This window comes from Citrus clementina, unplaced genomic scaffold, assembly GCF_000493195.1.
Source record: "Citrus clementina cultivar Clemenules unplaced genomic scaffold, Citrus_clementina_v1.0 scaffold_6, whole genome shotgun sequence".
Taxonomy (NCBI): domain Eukaryota; kingdom Viridiplantae; phylum Streptophyta; class Magnoliopsida; order Sapindales; family Rutaceae; genus Citrus; species Citrus x clementina.
Genome location: NW_006262139.1, coordinates 14,999,999 through 15,021,418, shown reverse-complemented (window position 1 = coordinate 15,021,418; position 21,420 = coordinate 14,999,999). Strand labels below are relative to the sequence as shown.

General features: G+C 37.2%; 3 protein-coding genes across 3 annotated transcripts; 2 read left to right on the top strand and 1 right to left on the bottom strand.

The window, feature by feature from the left end:
* Positions 1-369: 369 nt before the first annotated feature.
* Positions 370-4,190, top strand: LOC112097373. Its single transcript, XM_024182575.1, has 3 exons — positions 370-745; positions 884-2,240; positions 2,366-4,190. Exons 1-3 carry the CDS (start codon positions 370-372, stop codon positions 4,188-4,190), a joined length of 3,558 nt encoding a protein of 1,185 aa, XP_024038343.1.
* A 5,079-nt stretch (positions 4,191-9,269) lies between these two features.
* LOC18039422 (putative receptor protein kinase ZmPK1) lies at positions 9,270-13,675 on the bottom strand. The gene is made up of 3 exons (XM_024182422.1): positions 11,316-13,675; positions 9,853-9,857; positions 9,270-9,313 (listed from the first exon to the last, which is right to left on the bottom strand). The coding sequence occupies exons 1-3, from the start codon at positions 13,673-13,675 to the stop codon at positions 9,270-9,272; spliced, it is 2,409 nt and encodes an 802-aa protein (XP_024038190.1).
* Positions 13,676-13,833: 158 nt separating this feature from the next.
* On the top strand, positions 13,834-19,965 carry LOC112097372. The gene is made up of 5 exons (XM_024182574.1): positions 13,834-13,962; positions 14,364-14,457; positions 18,719-19,239; positions 19,321-19,579; positions 19,697-19,965. Exons 1-5 carry the CDS (start codon positions 13,834-13,836, stop codon positions 19,963-19,965), a joined length of 1,272 nt encoding a protein of 423 aa, XP_024038342.1.
* Positions 19,966-21,420: the final 1,455 nt, after the last annotated feature.

Sequence of the window (21,420 nt, the reverse complement as noted above, 5' to 3'; positions counted from 1 at the left end):
AACCTTGGGCTCTTATGTAGCCTAAGAGAAAAATGAGAAAATGGAATTATATGCTGGGAGGGGTATACCCCAAATACAGTCAAGCAAAAAGAAGTGGAAGAGACAGGCACGTGCCACAAAAAATGAAGAGGGAGCAAGTTCGGGCCTAAGGACTCATAAAAGGCCAAATCAGGAGGGAGCATGGTCAAACCCGAAACTAAAAAAGACTAAAGTGGGGGACCCAAGCCATTCGGAAATGAAAAAACCTTCTGTGTTTACAGAACCAACCAAGTTGCACCGGGAGCCTTTAGCAACAGAGGATATGGAGCTCACAGCTTCAAGCTTAGAGGAGATATCGGCGGAGGCTGGACGCCAGCCCCGCCGAAAGCCATGAAAATCCTCAGTTGGAACATTCGGGGTTTGGGGAATCCCCGAATGTACCCAGCTCTCAAGAAAATTCTCCAAATGCATGGTCCTCATCTTGTTTTTCTATGTGAAACTAAGTTGAAGACTAGGCAAATGAATGAGGTCAGCAGAAAGTTAAACTATGAAAATTGCTTTGCTGTGAGTAGCATCGGAAAAGGGGGTGGCCTAGCTCTACTTTGGAATTCAGAAACAAAGGTGCAAATTAAATCGTTCAATAAGCATCATATTGATGCCGAGATAGAGATGGAAAATGGGAAGCTTACTCGATGTACGGGGGTTTATGGTCATCCAGACACGAGACAGAGAAAGCATACCTGGACATTGTTGAGACAGTTATCAGGTTTATCTTCCTCTCCCTGGTTATGCTTCGGTGATTTTAATGAAATTCTTCATCCTTATGAAAAAAGTGGAGGAAATGAGAGGCAGTTAAGCTTAATTACTGACTTTAGAGATGCTCTCTGAGATTGTGATTTGTTAGATATTAGTTATAAGGGATACCCTTATACGTGGAGTAATGGAAGGTTCGGCCCCGCTTTCGTAGAGGAAAGACTAGATAGGTTTGTCTGTAATAATGCATGGAGAGACGTATTCTCAGATGGTGCAGCTACAAATATTGACTCTTGGACCTCGGACCATTGCCCGGTGGTGATGGAGGTTCAAGTAAGAGGCAGTGGAATGAACTTTAACCAAAGGCGTGCCACCCTGATTCATTACGAAGATATGTGGAGCCCTTACGATACTTGTAAGGAAATTATTGAGAAAGAGTGGAGCTTACAAGGCTGCTGGAACGCTGTGAACCCTGTATCGATGTTTCAAAAAGTGTCCAAGAATTCCATGGCAAGGTTGATTCTGTGGAGCAAAGAAGAATTCCGAGGGAGACAAAAAAAGTTGGAGAAGCTAATGAACCAGCTCCGAAGCCTCAAGCTTAGTAGAGTTCAGTATGTCAAGGGGAATAAGATTAAGGAGGTGGAACGTCAAATCCAATACATGTTAGCCGACGATGAAATCTATTGGAAACAGCGTTCTCGGGCAGATTGGCTTAAGGGAGGGGACAAGAACACGAAGTTTTTCCATCACAAGGCATCATCTAGGAAAAAGAAGAACCGAATCTGGGGGATTGAAAACGCAGCTGGAAACTGGATTGAAAATGCTGAAGGAGTGGAGTTTGAGTTCAACAAATACTTCACAAATCTATTCACTACCTCCAAGCCTAATCAAGACCAAATAGCAGCTGCACTATCAGGGATATCTCGAAGAGTTTCTACTGAGATGAACGAGTCCTTGGAGATGCCCTTCACACCCGAAGAAGTAGTGGAAGCTTTGACGCAAATGTGCCCAACAAAGGCACCGGGTCCGGATGGCTTGCCAGCAGTGTTCTTCCAAAAACACTGGCAAAGGGTCAAGCAAGGAGTCCTCTCCACATGCCTCCACATCCTTAACAAGCAAGGTGATGTTGCCCCTTTCAACCATACTTACATCGTTTTAATTTCAAAAAAAGGGAAGCCTAGGAAGGTTACTGATTTTAGACCTATTAGTCTATGTAATGTCATTTATAGGATTGTGGCGAAGGCAATAGCTAATAGGCTTAAAAATGTACTGCCCAATCTTATTTCGCCAATGCAAAGTGCTTTTATTCCTAATTGGTTGATTACCGATAATATCATTGTAGGATATGAGTGTCTCCATAAGATAAGGCATTGTAAAGGAAGAAAAAATGGCTTGGTGGCTTTGAAGCTAGATGTGAGCAAAGCATATGATAAGCTGGAATGGGTATTTCTGGAGCAAACGATGAAGTCTCTTGGTTTCTCGCAGAATTGGGTCAGCTTAATCATGAGGTGTATAAGCTTAGTGTCATCCTTAGTGATTATAAATGGTGCTGTAAGCAGGGTGATTCGACCGTAGAGAGGGCTCAGACAAGGCTGTCCCTTATCCCCGTATCTATTTATCATTGGTGTTGAAGCCTTCTCCTCTCTTCTCCAAAAGCAGAGCACCAGAGGCTTATTCATGGGCTGTTCTTTGGGAATGAGCTTAAAATTTCTCACCTCTTATTTGCGGACGATAGCCTGGTTTTCACGAGAGCCTCAGATACCGATTGCCAAAATCTGAAGAAGATATTCGACTGCTACTCTGCAACCTCAGGCCAGCTGTTCAATTTCGAGAAATCTTCAATGTTTCTAAATGGCAATATCTCGGCTGGGCAAGCGTCAAAAATCAAAGAAATCTTCCAGCTCAATATTGTTTCAAGACATGAAAAATACTTAGGTTTGCCCTCGATGATCGGGAGAAAGAGAAGTAGCTTCTTTAACGATATCAAGCTGAAGATCCACAACAAAGTTTCCAATTGGCAGCACAAGTTCTTCTCAGCAGGAGGCAAAGAGGTTTTGATCAAGGCGGCTACCCAAGCTATTCCCGCTTATGCAATGAGCGTTTTCAAGATTCCCATGGGCATATGTGATGACATCCAGCGAATAATAGCAAACTTTTGGTGGGGATATAGGAACGATAAAAAAGCTATTCACTGGTCGAGATGGAACAAGCTAAGTCAGGCTAAGTGCAGAGGAGGAATGGGGTTCAGAGATTTCACAAGTTTTAACCAAGCGCTGGTAGCCAAACAAGGTTGGAGGATCCTGCAATTTCCAGACTCCCTAGTGGCAAAAATTCTGCAGGCGAGATACTTCCAGCACAAAGACTTCATGAATGCAAGACTTGGCTCTAACCCCTCCTTTATTTGGAGAAGCATTTTATGGGGCCGGCAAGTAATATCCAAGGGTTCAAAATGGAGGATTGGTAATGGCCAAAGCATTATGCTGCACAAGGAGAATTGGCTGCCTAGACCTCTGACATTCAAACCGATCTCCAAGCCAAGCTTACCAGCTGATGCGTTAGTTGCCGAGTTAATAAATGAAGACCATACTTGGAATGAAGGGCTGATTCACAGGCATTTTACTAAAATAGATGCGGAAGCAATTGTTAGAATTCTGTTGCCAAGGAGGCCAATGAAGGACGAAGTAATTTGGCATTACGATAAGAAAGGCCAATATTCGGTTAAGAGTGGCTATCAGATTGCATTAAATCTGAAATTTCCTGCCAAACCGACAAGTTCAGCAACTACTGAGAACCAATGGAATGCTATATGGCTGCTTACCTTGCCTGAGAAAATCAGAATTTTTGCTTGGAGAGCTGCAAAAAACCTCCTTCCTTCAGCCGAAAATCTCTGGAAAAGAAAGGTGCTTCAGGAGCCATTATGTCAGTTTTGTAACAAGAAGCTGGAAACCATTTTTCATGCTTTAGTGGGCTGTAAGGTGGTGCAGAAAATCTGGAAAATTACCAGATTTGAGGATGATCTGAAAGATAGTGTTGAGCAAGACATGCTAAGCTTGTTGATTGAGTTGAAGTTGAGAAGAAGTAAAGATGACATTGAGCTTTTGGTTACGATTCTATGGATGATTTGGAATGCTCGAAACAACTGGATTTTTAAAGGAGTAAACGACATCCCCCATGTGACAGTCTCTAAAGCTGAAGCTGTGCTGGAAGCCTTCCGCAGAACCCAACTTCCAGCAGCTACCCATATAGACATCCAGAGCTCCTCGAAGCTAAAGGCATGGAAGCCTCCCCAAAGAGGCTATTTTAAGGTCAATGTAGATGCTGCCACCAATTTGGAGAAGCAAATTGCTGGTTTAGGAGCTGTAATTCGAGATGAAGCTGGGAATGTGATTGCTGCTGCTGTCAAAGTTTCCAAGTTCTATGGTGATGTGTTTATTGCAGAGGCTGAAGCAATCGAATGAGGGCTTCGTCTTGCAGGAAATGCCTGTACAGAGTCTTTGATTGTGGAATCAGATGTGCAAGAGGTTGTTAAGTTAATTAACAATAGTCAGGGCTGCAGATCCGAGATCTTCTGGACCATTTCAGAGGTGCAGAGAGTTTTGAAGAGCTTTAGCTCAGTTTGTGTCTAATATACTCATAGATCTTGTAATGCAATAGCCCACTCTTTAGCTAAATTAGCTCTAGAGAAACTCGAAACGATTATTTGGTTGGGTTCATACCCTCCCTACTTGTTGTACTTGTTTTCTTCTTTAAGCTGAAATGAAATTATTTTCCTTTCAAAAAAAAAAAAAGAAATGTCATATTATATACATATTTTCATGAATTAAATTTGTGTTATAATTTTTAGTTATTAATCCGCACGATTCGCCTCAAATCCGACAGGTAGGTCGGGGCGGGTCTTGTCACAAAAGGGGACTTGATAGACGACTTCTCGAAGCAGGCCGTACATTCCACCTCAATTTCCTCAACGCTCAAAAAAATAGACGACCTTGTGTGGAATTGATTATATGGACAATAACCCATTTTGTATTTTCCACTTGCAATTGATGTTTCTGTTTGATTATGACTTTCAGTCGCAGAGCAATCACCATGGAACCAAGCACTTGACGGATGGAGAGCAATTGGTGGAAGAATTCATAATTTATCATTCCACAACTCATCTAAAAGGTAAGCAATTAAATAGAGACACGTCAGCTATCTTAAATCCGCTTCATCGAACTAACCAATCTATCCAAGCAATAAGCACAACATTATAAAGATCCAAATAACAAACGCCACTTGCAGTTTGGCCTTTGAGCGTGCTGATAGCGCCAGCAACTGTCATTCAAGAGAAGTGACGAGGATATTCCTACGTGAGGAGGGAAGAATCAATAAAAATTTGTCAAGGTGCTTAAAATGATGAAAAGGACTGTCAGATACACTGCTGTTAAGCTCAACAGATTCAATTTTTAACGAGATCCGACATCTCTCTCTTGCTCTCTCAAACTTCATCTTCAACCTTTTAATATTTGCCGTTGTTGTGGTTCTAAGGTTCGTAAACTCTTAACATCTGTTAAATCACCAAGAAACCTGACTTGAGCATTAAAGTGTGGTCATTAACACTATTGGCCTCACCGCTAACCTCTATTATCTCTATTTTGTAGGTTATTTCATGATTTCAAGATCCAAACATTGTTTCATTCAGTTTTTAATGCAAAGCAACTAGGCTACCTCCCCTCAACTCACTACAAATCATAAGAACCATAACACATCTCGAAAAAAATCACTCATTTAGCCCCATTATCTTAAAATATAAATTTATTTGTTGAAATCAAGTTTTAGCCAACTTCGGTGACACTTGCTAAAGCACCCAAACTAAGTGTAAATCAAATCTAAATAAAAATTAAGCCTAAACAAATATCAATGTAGATTCGGAGCCTAATTGATTCTTAAACCGCTATCATACACAAATAATAGGAACCTCCAATAATAAAGATTATTATTTTTTAATTTAACATTGTACTTTTGGGGGGTAAATGATGAATTTTTGAACTCTGAGGGTTCTTTTGTAAAATCTAAGGGATATATTTGCTTAATATTTGACTTGTACGTTTTAGCGGGATAAGAGAATTGGTTAGCTTAAGTTGACATTTTTGGGTTTTGTAACCTGAGTATTAGGTAGAATTTAAGGCCTTGTATCTTGTCGAATACTAAGATTTACGGAAAAGTCTTAGCTTGTTTTGTACCATGTAATGTCTCTGTAAATTTGAGTTAAATTCTCTAATAAAGAAAGTGTAAGCCTCTCTTCTTGATCGTCAATTCTGGTGTTTGTGCTCTGTTCTTGAGTGTTCATATTTTCTGGTTTTCTTTCATTGTTGTGTTTGATCTTGTTTCTTTGTTTAATCTTATTAGTTTGAGATGGCTCTTGATTGATTGTTCATCTACCAATCATCCTGGAGTCCAATTGAATCTGATCTTGCATCAGCTGTGCATTAACAATCTATCATTCTCTTTGTTTATGACTTAAGTATTTTCGTCTGCATGAGACCTCAGAAAAGATAATGACATATAATTTACTATTATGAAGATCATCACTCGCTGCTGGCTTAAAAAAGAATATTTGTTATCAGAGAATAGGAGTCAATTGATCTTACAGGCTATTATTAATCATGGAGCAATGCTAATGAGAGAATGAGATAGTTTTCAATCCATTTAAAATTGTCAAATAACCAAGGCAATACCAGGTTCAATGACCTTCACAAATGTCTTAGCAGGCTCAAATTCCCGTGAAATTACCTCTCAATCTGAGAGGACATATCCTCCAGCCCTTGAGCGTTAACACCAGGACAATCTTCTGTATCAGGTGTACCAGGCTTGTTCCTGGAACTCCTCAATCCAGTAGTCTCTCCGCTTGGACTTCCATCCATAGCCAGGCAACCTGCTTATGGCAAATATTTAATGCTTGCTTCCAAAATTGCAAGAATCACAAGCTGGATATTCTAGATGCTTACCTGCCTTAATCTATTCAGGAAAAAGAAACGATATCAAAGATCAGAATTGAGCTTTCAAGAGACATCACCAAAATTACGATCCACAACGCTTTCCACAAGACTAAGAGCATCTAAACTAAGCACGTATGACACACATGCAAGCAGCAACCATCAGTTATTCCGAATGAATTTAAAAGATTTCTAAAGAAAACCTTTTTAGATATTTATGTTGTGTAGTCGTGCATCGCAGTGCATTTAGCAGGTTAGATTGCATCTTACGACATATTTATTGCATTATTTGCACATGCTTGTCTGAGAATCTAAGTCTAAAACCAAAGTTGGTTGGTGTGAGAAGTTCGGCACTCTCACTCCTTAAGAGAGGTCCAGAGTTTAAGCCTCACTCTTGTATGAAGTCACCACTTTGACCATCACTTTACCTCTTATGGGCCGACCCGGTGCGAGCGGAGATTAGTCTGGGTTATGGTACGAGCTTGAAGGTGCCTCCCACAGTTGGGGTCCACTCAGGACCATCTCGTGGTTCGGAAAAAAAAAAAAAGAATCTAAGTCTGATATCACAAAATATGATATATGGTAATCTACCATGAAAACAAGATTACCTTAAGAGGTGGTATGAAAAAAAATAATATGAAAAAAAAGGCAAAAGCAAAAGCAAACCCAAAAGAGGAGAAAAAAAAGAAAGACACTACCTACTTGTTTCAATAAGTTTTAATTCGAGATCAAGATCACAAGGTTAATTTGATTTGTTCATTCTATTTTTTTTTTTATACTAAAGTTGTTGATATTGAGAAACTTGATAATGAGTTTTGGATGATTTACTTTTCACATACACACAAAAGTTTAAATTTCTCTAATCTTTAATTAGTTCTGAGTGATTAAAGTCTAATTCTGTTGATTAATATGTAAAAGAAAAGTATCATTAATTGCACTAAAAGTTTGTTTTAGGCATTTCACATATAAAACATTTATTTTGCATATTCTTGCATGATCATCATTATTTGAGCATTAATTTTAGTCAGACATGTATATTCATTACTCATTAAACCTTAGGCTATTTTGTTTAATTATCCTTTGGATTCTTTTGCAAAGAAAAGGGGGAGTAGTAATTCCTTAGGGGGAATCCATTTGTTTTTAAAAGAGAATTACTTGATTCAGGGAGAATACCGAATTTGTTTTCTTGAAACATAGTAAATTTTTATTCATGCCATGTTTATTTATTTTGGACTAAAGTGCTCTAGTGTTTATGTTTTGGTTAGTTCTTTAATTTATTTATGTGTAGATTTTTGCTCCAACGCCATGATATGCTTTAAAGACTGTGTTCGTTAAAACTTTTTAACACAAGGATACCAAAGGGAAAGACTTGTAGTCTTTTATAAGTTGACATCTTGTGACAATTTAGGATTTGTACCTTTTGAATTGTAATTTTCTAATTGAAGTCTACGTTAATTAGGAGACTTCTTAGTTTATTTTTTTATTTTTAGGATATAGGGATTTTATTTTAGGATGATTATTTAGGACACGGATTTTATTTTGAAAGTAAAATAGAATTGAAAAGGAATATGTACTCTATTATGATTATTGGTATCACCATTTTCTATAAAAAAGGATGTATTCTACACATTGAATATTAGTCCGCCACAAGCTGAGAAATAAAATTTTGGCGAGCATGCACAGCATTGGGTGAATAGTATCACTAAATAGTATTGCTTGAACTGTACTTGTCAAAACTATTCATGGAGTTTTTATTTTCATGTTTTGTATTCATCTTAGTCTACTATTAGACATCATTTATTGATTGGTCTATTTGGAGAAGAATGGATTTCACATTAAGGTTGTAGATAAAAGACGAGTGGTGCTAATTAAGTAGTATAGTAGATTCAACTAAAGTTGTGGCAACAGTAAGAGGGAATTTGAAATTATGTAAGAAACTAATAGATTGTAATCTTCTTATACTCAGTGAATTACTTAATATCTGGGGTGGGATTGTTCTTTGAACTATGTGAAAATTATTTCCAGAAAATAATTTAGTTTAATTAATTAGGTTTTTAATAATTAGCCTACATCTATAAAATAGATATAAATTTCCCAAGAATAAGGATCAACATCAATCTTTTACCAAATGTTGATCATTGAAGTCTAAGTAGCTATACGGTTTCTGTCATGCAACAAAATGAACTTTGTTCCTTCTAATTTAATAGAGAAACCAAGCTAATGATGAGATCCCATTAGCTCTGTGAGCTCGTTTTTGTGATTGACTGCCTTTTAGATACAAATTGCTACGGTCTGTCAAACAAGGCCTTTTAAATTGTTCTGAAAGGGTATAACAAATGTCGAAAATGAGACCAGCGGTTGCTGTTCTTGTGCAAGTATTCGGAAATTTGGACACCAATCAAACAATTAGACGAGGAATAAATACTTTGAGTAGTGAAGGCACATACTAAGCATTCTGCTAGTAATTCAAATATCACATGTGGAAATGCCATGAGTTGATTTTACAATTTAAACTGTTCAAGTAATGAAAGCACAAAAAATAAGCTCAGAGCTTAGATGCAATCAGTGATTGTTTGTCATGTGGAATTCAGATTCAGCTTCGCATTCTTATTAGTGCCACATGTCTCTCTATTCAGATTTGGAGGCTTCAGTTTATCTATAATTTGAGGGTAATTTATCGTCAGCCCCCAATTGTTTCGACATTTAGCATCGGGCACCCACATCTTTCGACCATGTGCACTGCGCCCCCATTTCCGTCAAAAAATCAGTTAATTCTAACGGTTCAGGCTGCTATTAACCTAAAAGACAATTCTGCCCCTGTTTTGAATTGAATTGATATATAAATACTAAAATACCCCCTACAACTTAAAAATTAACATCAAGAAATAAAGATTTATTATAACAATATTTATTTTTAGATTTTTTTACAATTAAATTGAAACGATTTTTTTTTATTTCATTATCATAACAAAATTGTAAAACCAGGAAACTTCAAAATGAGAGACAGCATGATTCTAAAAGGAAATGGAAAATCAAACACACAATCATCATCAGATTACAGAAAAATTCCAATAATAAAGAAACCTAATCTAATTATACCAAACACTTGCTGTAAATTTCATTGTAAAAGTCTATTACAAAAGACCCAAACTAAGAAAATTTAACAAAAAAAATCCAAAAATAAAAAATCCTAAATCTAAAGATTTCAAACCCTAAATCAAATTATAGAGGTGGCGGAGACGGCGACGGTTTCAAGCGGTGGCGTCGGCGGTTTCATGCAGCAGTGGAGGCGATGGTTTCGAGCGGTGACAGATCACGCAGGGCGCCATTTTGTTCCATACTCTTGGATTGAAGGAATCTCTCCTCGCTCCGTCTACGGCGTCGATACGAGCCTACGACAACTCCAAGAGGACTGCCAGGGGCAAGTTGACCCAACAAGCAACGACGCGGTCCACTTAGTCTCATGACGCAGTTCCACGTGCTTGATATCAAGGCAACCTTCAACCTACTGCTCGGAAGACCTTGGCTTCATCAAGCTGGGGCAATCTCTTCGACATAGCATGAGTGCCTCAAGTTCCCTTACAAGGGAAGGGAAGCATCGTCAGGCAGCAGCAGTAAAAGACAAGAAGAAGAAAAAAGAAAAGGAGAAGGAGGAGAGTAAGAAGAAAAAAGTAGAAGAAGAAGAAAAAGGAAGAAGAAGAAGAAGAACGGAATAAAGACGGGAAGAAGAAGAGGAAGGAAAGAAAAAAAGAAAAGAAAAACAGAACATAGAAAATAAAAAGCAACGAAGGATAAAAGAGTTTGTTCTTAGAAAATTATCATTTTACCCTTTTTTTCTGTTAAGTTAACGGTGGATTGACGGAAATGGGGGCGTGATGCACATGGTCGAAAAATGTGGGTGCGCAGTACTAAATGTCGAAACAATTGGGGGCTGACGATAAATTACCCATAATTTGAATTGATAAATTGGTGATTGATCGAAATCTATTAACCAACTAATTTATGAAAGAACTGTTTAAATCTTCAACAGTAGATTTTTGCAATGACCTCTCCCTGTTGACAGTCAATTTCTCTCTACCTGAATGGTGAAATCCGGCTCCTTCACTGAAAATCCGGCTCCTTCGAAACCAAGCAACAAGCAAGCAGATTTTTTAGAAGATCAATTTGCCTTTGCCTCTGTATTTTGTTACTCTGCTACAAATTTTCTCTCCTTTTTTGGATTTCAAAAATTCAATGGACAACAGTTCCAGGGTTTTGCTGCATATCTATAGTGTATCAAGAAAGACAAATTGCCTGCGGAAGAGGACTTGGCAATTAACTACATGTATCTCTTCAGTTGATGATATTTCATCATCCAATACCCCACCAAAAAAAAAAAAAATGTTTGAATCAGGAATGCTAGTGAAGTCTCATACTATTTATTCTCTTATTAATTCATACATTACGCGTGCAAATACCATCGGTTGATTTTACGTAATAAACATTGTGTCCTAGTCGTGAGAGCACAGAAAATACGGAATATATAGCTAGAAAAAAAAAAAAAAAAAAACTTAGACGCAATCAGGGATTGTTTGTACTGGGACTTCAGATTCAGCTTCACATCCTAACAGAGTCTGGACAACTGAATCCATTGTTGGTCTTTTGTTTCGATCTTCATCCACACAAGATATCCCAATTCGAAACAACGTTGCAGCCTGGTTCTTGTTAAAGTGTCCTTTCAATCTTGGATCCATTATTTCCTCTATCCGTGCTTCCTCTCCACATAGAATTTTCTCTTTCACTTCCCTGATGAACCCTGTCAGCTCTGCTTCTTGCCCTTCACTATCTTCTACAACCCAGTTTGAAAGCCGAATTCCTTTTAACATTTCAAGTATCACAACTCCATAACTAAAGACATCGACTTTGGAAGTGATGGGAAGATTTGAAGCCCACTCTGGAGCCATGTAACCTTTTGTTCCTCGAATCTGAGAGAATTGAGAACTATTGCTGCCCCTCTGAGACAACTTGGCTAGACCAAAGTCAGCAATCTTAGGCTCAAATTCGCTATCTAGAAGTATATTTTCAGGCTTCACGTCACAGTGGATAACCCATTCCAGACACTCATGATGAAGATAAGCTAGACCCTTAGCCGTCCCCAAGGCAACTTTAAACCTCTCTTTCCATCTAAGAAAATATGAAGAGAAGAGATGCTTGTCCAGCGATTGGTTTTCAACATACTCATAAACTAAGAGTCTGTGTATGCCTTCTGTACAGAATCCCCACATTCTCACCAGGTTCATGTGATAGATTTTTCCAATTGTACTCACTTCTGCCCAAAACACTTCTTCTCCTTGATGTAAATCTCCTAGTCTCTTCACAGCCACTGCCCTTTCATCGGCCAAAACGCCCTTATACACAGCCCCCGAGCCCCCTTTGCCAAGCTCTTCCTTGAAACTGTTTGTTGCTTTTTTGAGTTCAGCATAACTAAATCTCCTGAATTGACTTGATAATGCTCGATATCCGTCTTCCAGAGAGGATGGTATACCTTGTCTTCTAAAGAGCAGCCACCAACCTGAAACAATGAAGAGAACTTCTATTGCACCAATTGCCAGTGCAAACCAGTAAAAATAACTCCATTTCACTCTCTTAGTATTTCTGTAGTACATAGATGGAGATCCAACCAATATATCAGATTTATTGGACTGGCATGCAGGATTGGTGCCATTTAAAATAGCTGGTTCTAATGCCTCCACTGTCACTGGCAATTTTAGATACATGTCTCCTGGAAAATTTGGAGCCTTGTAGCCATTAAACAGCTCACTTTTTGTAAAGCAAACCCTTTCACCTGTCAGCCTATAGCTAAATCCTGAACACCGAAAGTCATCCAAGCACAATTTCATACAAGCCTCTTTTGATACATGTTCACTGAAGTTGAGGTCAAAACCATAGAAATCTACTTTTGGAACCTTGATGAATTTCACGTCTGTCAAGCTTGATAAAGCAGTTCTATTAAACTTAGGCTTGCAACCTTTGCTCCAATCCCCCGGCTCAGTTGCCTCATACCCGGGTGGACATGAGCACTTTGGCTCTGGCTTATAAGTGCAAATCCCATTTTTACCACAGACACCATGCACTTTACAGGTCCGCATAAGAGCTTGCCAAGAAATCATCCATAATCCTGTCACATTGTTAAGACTGTAAAGCCTGAGGTTTCCATCATAATCCATTGTCAACCTTCTTTTGATCCCGAAACCCATGTCTATAGCACTGAATTTCAACTCATCACTTGATGAGAAACTGCCAAAATCATCAAAAACAGCTATTCTGCTACTGTTATAATTTGTTCTTCCATTTTGGAACACATTAAGATCAGGATCTGGCCAGTACACACTTGAAATTTCAGGCCCATCATACATCAACCTCAATACATTATCATTATCAAAATATAAACTAAAATACCCTGACGCATAAGTTCCATTTCCTACTCCAGAAATCAGCTTAGTGCTCTTTCTAAATACTTGATTAGGAAGGAGTGTATCAGTAGGAAAATCAAAGCTTTGCCATAGGATTTTACCATGTCTGTCCTTGAGAACAAGATTTCCAGTATCCAGAAGCTCTGCTCGATCAGCACCAGTAGAGGTTGTGTTAGTCATCCAAATGACTCTGCCATCAACATCAGTTATGACCATGGCGCCATTTCTCCGCAGAGAAGCTCTGGAGCCCTGGCCGTTGACTGGTCTGTCACGGTTAGCTGTCCAAACAACAGTTCTGTCTCTAGAGTGCGTGAACCAGATTGAGAACAAATAAGCATTTCCACCGAGGCCATAGAAGCCACAACTGAATGTTTTGTCTGGGGAAGTCAACACGCCTGTATTATCTTCAACAGATAGAGAAGAGCCCCTAGGCAAGAGGTTTTGGCTTTCTGAAGTTTGAAAGCAGAAGAAAAAAGCTATGAGAACAATGAGAAGTGATGGAAAATTTGGAAACATTGAAGCCTGGGAGTGGTAGATGATGCTAACAGAATTTGGTTTAAAATTTTTGATTTATGAAAAGATTGTTGGCTTTCAAGTTTGCAGAGGTCGAAGAAGAGATTAGAAAGAATTCAGGATTTATTTCATTCTTAGCTGATTTTTGAATAGTCGAATCAATGGTAATGTACACCAGAAATCTTGTAGTCATGGTCCTGATCTGGTTGCATTTCTCACGTCAAGGAGTGGTTGTAGCAGCCCGTGATTATTGTTTGAATAAATGTGGTCACAGTGAGATAACTCTTATGGTTTGACTACTTGGTCATAATGACCAATCGTTTTCGTAAATGACCTTTCAGATTTTTTTTTTTAAGCCTAAATGAAACAAAATTTGGTCACTTTTGCTGAAGGATAATCCTAAAGATTTTATGCGATCATTTCAAAAAATTATTGAGATTTTCGGAATCATTTTGTCTATTGACAGGAATACTACTCTCATTCTCCCCAAATACAAGTGGCCACTTTAGTTTCGTGAAGCAAAGTTTAGTTGGGTGCTTCCTTACAATTTTCTTTACAGTTTTTCGATGAAATTTGGGCTGATAATTCCTACGTATTGTATTTATATACGGATCCTAGAAGGTTGGTGAGACAATTTATTACTGGAAACACTGTAAACTATGGATACTGAGGAATTAATTCACAAGTGTAGGCAGTCGTTTTAAAAGTAGAAGAGGCAGACATTGTAACATTCATGGGGAGAATGAAGATAAAAGGTGAAGAAGTAACTGCAAACCGTTTAATGGGTAAGGTGTTACTTTCACGAAGCATAAACAGGGAGGGCTTGATGGCAGCAATGCAAATTGCTTGGAGACCAATTAAGGAGGTAAAAATTGAAAGCTTGGGGGATAACATTTTTCTCTTCAAATTTGCATCTGAAGAAGAAAAGAAAAGGGTGCTTATGGGAGGGCTGTGGCATTTTGACATAGCGCTGATAGTTTTGACTAAACCAACTGGGATTGGAGATATTAAAAATCAATCCTTTACACATGCAATATTAAAAATCAATCCTTCTAAGAATTTGATTTTCTAATTCATACCCGTACAAGTCTGATTCTCAGAATTTTAACTCTTAATCTAAAATTCAGAATGACATAATATTCTATATAACTATTCTGGACATCCATGAGTACCCCATGTAAAACGTTCAAGAGGATCCAATACCGAAAACATTTTCAAAACTATTTATTACTTGAACAATCCGAAACTGTTTTCATAGTACCTTAACCAAACAGAATGGATTCTGAGATTTTTATAAAATAAAATACTAATCAGATAATTATAAAATTAAAATTGGGAATACTAAACACATATATTAACTTCCATATAAAATTTCAGAATTTTTCGAATTCATTTGGTGGTACAAATAATCTTGTGAATCCGATCACAATTCTGGAATCACAGTTTTCCAGTGCAGTGGTTTCTAATTCGAAAATACATATAAAATTGAAAACGAAGACGAATTTAATAAAATAAAATTTATTCAAGAAGCCCTACATGTGTAGTTTCAGAAATATAAATTTCATGAAGAAAATCGTTCAGAAAATATATGTTTAAATTCGAGATACTCATACTGTCCAGAATTATCTTGTGTGCTTAATACGTCAATGATTGATTAACTAAACTCATAATAAATCAAAACCCTAAGCACATTCTAAATCACGCATTATGATCTATAACAATTTAAAATCATGTCAATATAAACCCTAGATAAAGTAATTGGAAATCTTGTGGGAAATAAGGGGAGTAAACTTACCAATCGCTTTGATTCTCTCCTAAACAAAGGCTTGATTCTAGGATTTGTGTAAGAGCGTAATGAGCAGTAGCAAAGAAGAAACGTCATGGGTTTAGGGTTATGGAAGGGGAAAAATATGAATTTATAGAGAGTCTTAAGAAACCCTATTGAATTTGGGAAAAAACCCTTTTTCGAAAATTACCCCAAAATAATCTCTATTTATAAGGGCAATAATGTCATTTAAAAATTCCATTAAAATAAAAAATAAGAAAGGGAAATTTGGGCGTTATAGAGATAGAGTAAGAGAGAGCAAACATATGATTTTTACATACATCGGTCAACCGTGCCGACGTCCACGCCTGGAGCTTTGTTCCTGATGGAAGGGATTATAATCTACCCCGTCATTGATTGAGCCTTCTTCTTCTTAACTACCATTAGGAGCAACTTCTCGAGTTCCTTCAAGGTGTTATAATCGTTGTTAAAGTTGTTCAACTTGTCTTCTGAGATCATCCCTTTCTATATCACCCAAGTCCCTCTCACGAACAGGAGGCTCTGCAACTCTTATATTACGCCGACGTCGTTGAGCCATAAATTTTCAGAACCCAAAGCTCTGATACCAAATTTGACACCGGACACAATAGATGAGAAAACATAACGTCACATACCCAAGAAATCACAAGCTCACCACTACAGCAAACAATAAAAGGATACAGAAAAAAAAAATTCACCACCTCAAGTTATTAAGCTAAGGATACAGGGCTTAAAATACTCACCACTCAATGGAATCCACCAAAGAGATACAGAGTTTGATAATAACTCAAAGTTCATCAAATCCCCAAAATTAATCTCTATGCTTTGGTTACAACTGCATAAGCTTAAATAACTTTCTTGGAACAATCCTCCAATCATAGATATACTACAAAGAAACCCTTCAAATGACTTGACTTTGACATTAAAGCTAGACATTAATAAAACATTGGTATACTTAAAACACAACAAAGAGCATTAAAAAAAAGTCCAAGTCCAGAAATATTCTTAAGACTCAAAACTGAATAGCCTGCACTTAACTGATCATAACTTAATGTAGAAAGCTCCAAATTTAGATTAGTAAAATTCATTGAAAAGCTAACAGAAATATCTTTCCAATGATGTATGGCTCAAAAATTAATTCGATCTCATGCATTATAGTTTAATTCCCAAATATGCCCCATCTGCACAGAAATTCCGCTCACTTGATTAATGTAAGAACTTGAACTGCACTTGGTATAACTTGAATACCAAATATTTCAAACACCCCTGTGTTACTTTTCATCCTTCTAAGTTTCCCATTTCACTTCTCTTTTTCCTATTGTGCCAATCTTGAAAGTGAACCCGATAAACAAGCTTTGCTTGCTTTCAAAAGCAAGGTAGATGATGATCCATTCGGAGCTTTGAGTACATGGAATGATTCTGTCAACTTTTGCCAGTGGCTTGGAGTTACTTGCAGTCTCAAATATCAAAGAGTCATATTATTGAATCTGAGTGGCCAAAATCTGACAGGAACCGCTTCTCCTTACATAGGAAACTTGACATTCCTTAGGCTTATCAACCTTCAACAAAACAATTTCTCTAGCAATATCCCACATGAAATAGGCCGCTTATTTCGGCTACGTCACATCATATTTAATATTAATACATTATGTTAGAGTGTAATTTATGCACTAGTTTTGCATTATTTACTTCCCTTAATATCAATGTTTTGCACTTAATAATAGTGATTTACTTGTGTTTTACTTTTGTAGGTGCAATTCTATTGATTGATGATAAAATTGAGCTATAAGATGATGTTTAAGGATGATTGTTCTCTTGGAGAAATTATGAGCGTCAGAAGAACTTTGTTGATAAGGCGTGGGCGCGTGCTGTCAACTGCGGACTTGCAGTTTTAGTTTAACGTGTTTTGTATTTTTGGTTATTTTTGTAATTACGAATTTAATATTTCAGATATTAGGATTTTATTTTAAATAGAATTCTAAAAGAGAAGAGAGAGAGAGTATTTAAGGGAGGAATCTATTGTGAAAAAGAGGGCATTTGGATTGGAGAAAAAGAAAGAAACCCTAGATCTTAATTTTTCTCTTCTCTCTATGAAGAACTAAACCTATTTTTCTGGTTGAAGGATAATGAAGCTTTGATTCATCACTACTGTGAGATCTTTCTTGGGCTTTAATTGTTTTATTGCTTTTTGGGTATTTGTTTATTCTCTGAATTATTTTCATGATTATGTTTGTTAATTAGGTAATTGGCCACTATTTAATTATCAACTTAATCTATTGTCAATTAAAGGATTCATCGTATGAAGAATTTAATGTTTGTGACAAATAACATAGCAGAGAGTTGTGTTGTGAGAATAAACAATCTAATTTAAATGAATCATCATATGTGTTGATTAGGATTTGGGTCTCTCTGGTTTTTCAGGCTGTCAATTTATTAAATTCTATGATCGTATCTAGGGTTGTCTATTGATTAGGGAAATAACCAACGGTCGTACCTTGGTTATCGACTAGTTAAGGAGAGATTGGCTATTAGAGGGTCTCAGTAGCTATAACCGGTCTATTCATGAGTAATAATAATCTATATTTGAATCAATGATCAATAGTCGAATCAAGCTGAGTTAATTCCTTCAACCAGAGCTTTCTCCAATTTGAATTACAACTTTAATTTGCATTCTTGTTATTTTTAATTTGATTTTTATTATTGTCAACAATTCCCCTATTTTACGTTTTACGTTTCAAAAGGATTTAAATAATTACCGATCTCTATGGACACGACCCTGCTCAATCACTATACACAATTTATTTAGAGTAGGAATTTATTTTTGTTGGCTTCGACACCCATCAAATTTTGGCGCCGTTGCCGGGGATTGGTGTAATTTATTTAATCCTTTTTACGTTTTACTTGGTGTATGGTTCGTTCTTCTCGTACAGGTACACTTTCGTTTGATCCTGAAATTGAGAAGACAGCTCGCCAGCTGAGACAGTAGACGAAGCGAGCTAAGCAACGATCCTCGTCGCCTTTGCTTTCTGAAACAGATACAGTACCTGATTTAGTTGAATCATCTAGCGATTCAGAAGAACAAGTGATGGATAGACCTGCACCTGTAGAAAGAACTCTTAGAGAGTTAGCTAAACTAGACTTGAATCAGCAACCACTCTGCATTCAATATGTAGATTTGGAGGTAAATTTTGAATTAAAGTCTGGTCTTATTCATTTATTACCCAAGTTTCATGGTTTTGCAGGTGAAGATCCTCATAAACATCTTAAGGAGTTTCATGTTGTGTGTTCAAGTATGAGACCACAAGGCGTGACTGAAGAGCAGATTAAGCTGCGTGCTTTTTCGTTCTCTTTAGATGGGTTAGCTAAAGATTGGTTGTACTACTTGCCTCCTGGATCGATTACAACGTGGAATGGTTTGAAGAAGCAGTTCCTCGAGAAGTACTTTCCTGCTTCAAGAGCTGCTAACATCAGAAAAGACATTTGTGGGATCAGACAACTTCCTGGGGAGACTTTGTATGAGTATTGGGAGCGATTTAAACAATTGTGTGCTAGCTGTCCTCAGTATCAGATTTCTGATCAACTTCTTATTCAATATTTTTACGAAGGACTGTCATTGATGGATAGGAGTATGATAGATGCTGCTAGTGGAGGCGTGTTGGTGAACAAGACCCCTACTCAAGCAAGGGAGCTGATATCAAATATGGCTGCCAATGCACAACAATTTGGCAGCAGACAAGATGCCACTTCAAGAACGGTGAATGAGGTAAATATTTCTTCTGTTGAACAACGTTTAGATAAACTTACTTCTCTTGTGGAAAAGTTTGTTGTAGGTAATGTGCAACAGGTGAAGACTTGTGGCATTTGTTACAATATGGGTCATTCAACCGATATGTGTCCTCCACTTCAAGAAGAACCCGTTGAACAAGCCAATGCAGTTGGAGGATTTTCAAGCATGCCTCAAAGGAGGTATGATCCTTATGCACAAACATACAATCCAGGATGGAAGGATCATCCCAACTTTAGCTATGGAGTTAGGCCATCAGGATTCCCACAACAGTATCCACCAAGACAACCAGCACCTCCACAGTCAACCTCCAAGTTAGGTATATCTCTTGAAGAAATTGTTAAATCACTTGCGACTAACACTCAACAATTTCAGCAGGCAACTACAACAAGTATTCAGAACTTGGAGAACCAAATGAGTCAATTGGCGACTACAGTGAGCCGTCTGGAGTCTCAAGTATTAGGGAGATTGCCTTCACAATCTGAGGTGAATCCAAAGCAAAACGTTAGTGCTGTCATCCTTAGAAGTGGGATGGAGTTGCAAGAGCCTAGTAAGAAAGTGACAAAGCATGTAGAAGATGAGCTTGAGAAGAATGAATTGATGCCTCAATCTCAAGATGCACAACCCACCAAAGCAAAACCCCCACCTATTGTGATACCTCCTCATTTTCCAAGCCGGTTTGCAAAATCCAAGAAGGAGGAATAAGAGAAAGACATCCTTGAGACATTTTGCAAGGTTGAGGTAAATATTCCTTTATTAGATGCTATAAAACAAATACCTCGATATGCTAAAGTCCTTAAGGAATTGTGCACCTCCAAGAGAAAATTAAGAGGATATGAAAAAGTTCACATGGGGGAGAATGTTTCAGCAGTTCTTCAAAAGAAACTACCTCCTAAGTGCGAGGATCCAGGTATGTTTACTATCCCTTGTAAAATTGGTAGTGTTAGAATTGAAAAGGCTTTGTTAGATCTAGGAGCTTCTATTAATGTCATGCCTCGTTCCATTTATTCATCTTTGAATATTGGTCCATTAAAAGAAACCGGTGTGATAATTCAACTAGCTGATAGGTCTAATGCATATCCTGATGGGGTATTAGAAGATGTCTTAGTACAAGTTAATGAGTTGGTTTTTCCTGCTGATTTTTATGTACTTAATATGGAAGATGATAACTCTTCTAATTCTGTCCCAATTTTGCTAGGAAGACCTTTTCTTAAGACTGCTAGGACTAAAATGGATGTACATAAAGGGACTCTCACTGTGGAGTTTGATGGAGAGGTTATAGAATTCAATATGAATGATGCCATGAAATATCCTAGTGAGGAACATTCGGTATTTTCTGTGGATGTTATTAACCATATAGTGCAGGAAGTTTGTTACAAGAAAAAAACGAAGACATTTCATGATAGAATGATTTTGAGAAAGGAGTTCTCTGTTGGTGAAAAAGTTCTTCTTTTTCATTCTAAACTTAAACTTTTTCCAGGTAAATTACGTTCTTGTTGGGTTGGACCTTTTATTGTTACTAATGTTTTTCCTCATGGTGCAGTTGAGATTCGGAGTTTGACCTCTGACAAAGTTTTTAAGGTTAATAGTCATCGCTTAAAACCTTTTTATGAAGGTTTTTCGGTGAATATTGTGGAGGATGTGGCTCTCGAGAGTCCCAATTATGGAGATTGATGCATAAATGTGTCTAGCCAAAGATATAAAACAAAGGCACTTTTTGGGAGGCAACCCAAATGATTTATTTATTTTGGTTTTTTTTTCATATCTTCTTTTAATTTTGATTTAGAATTTTTTTTTAAATAATGTGTTTGCTTATTTTGGTCAGAAGAAAATTTTTGATAAGGCGTGCCCACGTCTTAACTAATAAGTACTTCTGTGATTTTTAAAGTAAAATAGTTTTAAGGCGTGCCCACGTGCTTATTAGAAAAGTACTTCTGAAATTTTTAGTGTCTCAAGTGATTCATCACTAAAAAAATATTTTATTTTATTTTATTTTCTATTTTTTTATTTTTTTAAAAAAACAAAAAAAAAGATTTTCTTTTGTTCTTTCTTTTATATATTTATTTATTTATTAAAAAAAATTTCAAAAATCACTGTTAAAAAAAAAAATTTTCATTGTTCACAAAATCCCTAATTTTCCAGAACTTGTTTTCTTCACTA

What these genes read in the sequence shown, in the direction of transcription:
- LOC112097373 (XM_024182575.1), top strand. Translation starts at nt 370, where the DNA reads ATGAAAATCCTCAGTTGGAACATTCGGGGTTTGGGGAATCCCCGAATG. An exon ending in ATTGTTGAGACAGTTATCAG is followed by an intron (nt 746 to 883) that starts GTTTATCTTCCT and finishes GTGATTTGTTAG; the next exon opens with ATATTAGTTATAAGGGATAC. An exon ending in TGGGTCAGCTTAATCATGAG is followed by an intron (nt 2,241 to 2,365) that starts GTGTATAAGCTT and finishes TTGGTGTTGAAG; the next exon opens with CCTTCTCCTCTCTTCTCCAA.
- LOC18039422 (XM_024182422.1), bottom strand. Translation starts at nt 13,675, where the DNA reads ATGTTTCCAAATTTTCCATCACTTCTCATTGTTCTCATAGCTTTTTTC.
- LOC112097372 (XM_024182574.1), top strand. Translation starts at nt 13,834, where the DNA reads ATGGTAATGTACACCAGAAATCTTGTAGTCATGGTCCTGATCTGGTTG. An exon ending in ACAGTGAGATAACTCTTATG is followed by an intron (nt 13,963 to 14,363) that starts GTTTGACTACTT and finishes TCACAAGTGTAG; the next exon opens with GCAGTCGTTTTAAAAGTAGA. An exon ending in ACAGTCAACCTCCAAGTTAG is followed by an intron (nt 19,580 to 19,696) that starts GTATATCTCTTG and finishes TGGCGACTACAG; the next exon opens with TGAGCCGTCTGGAGTCTCAA.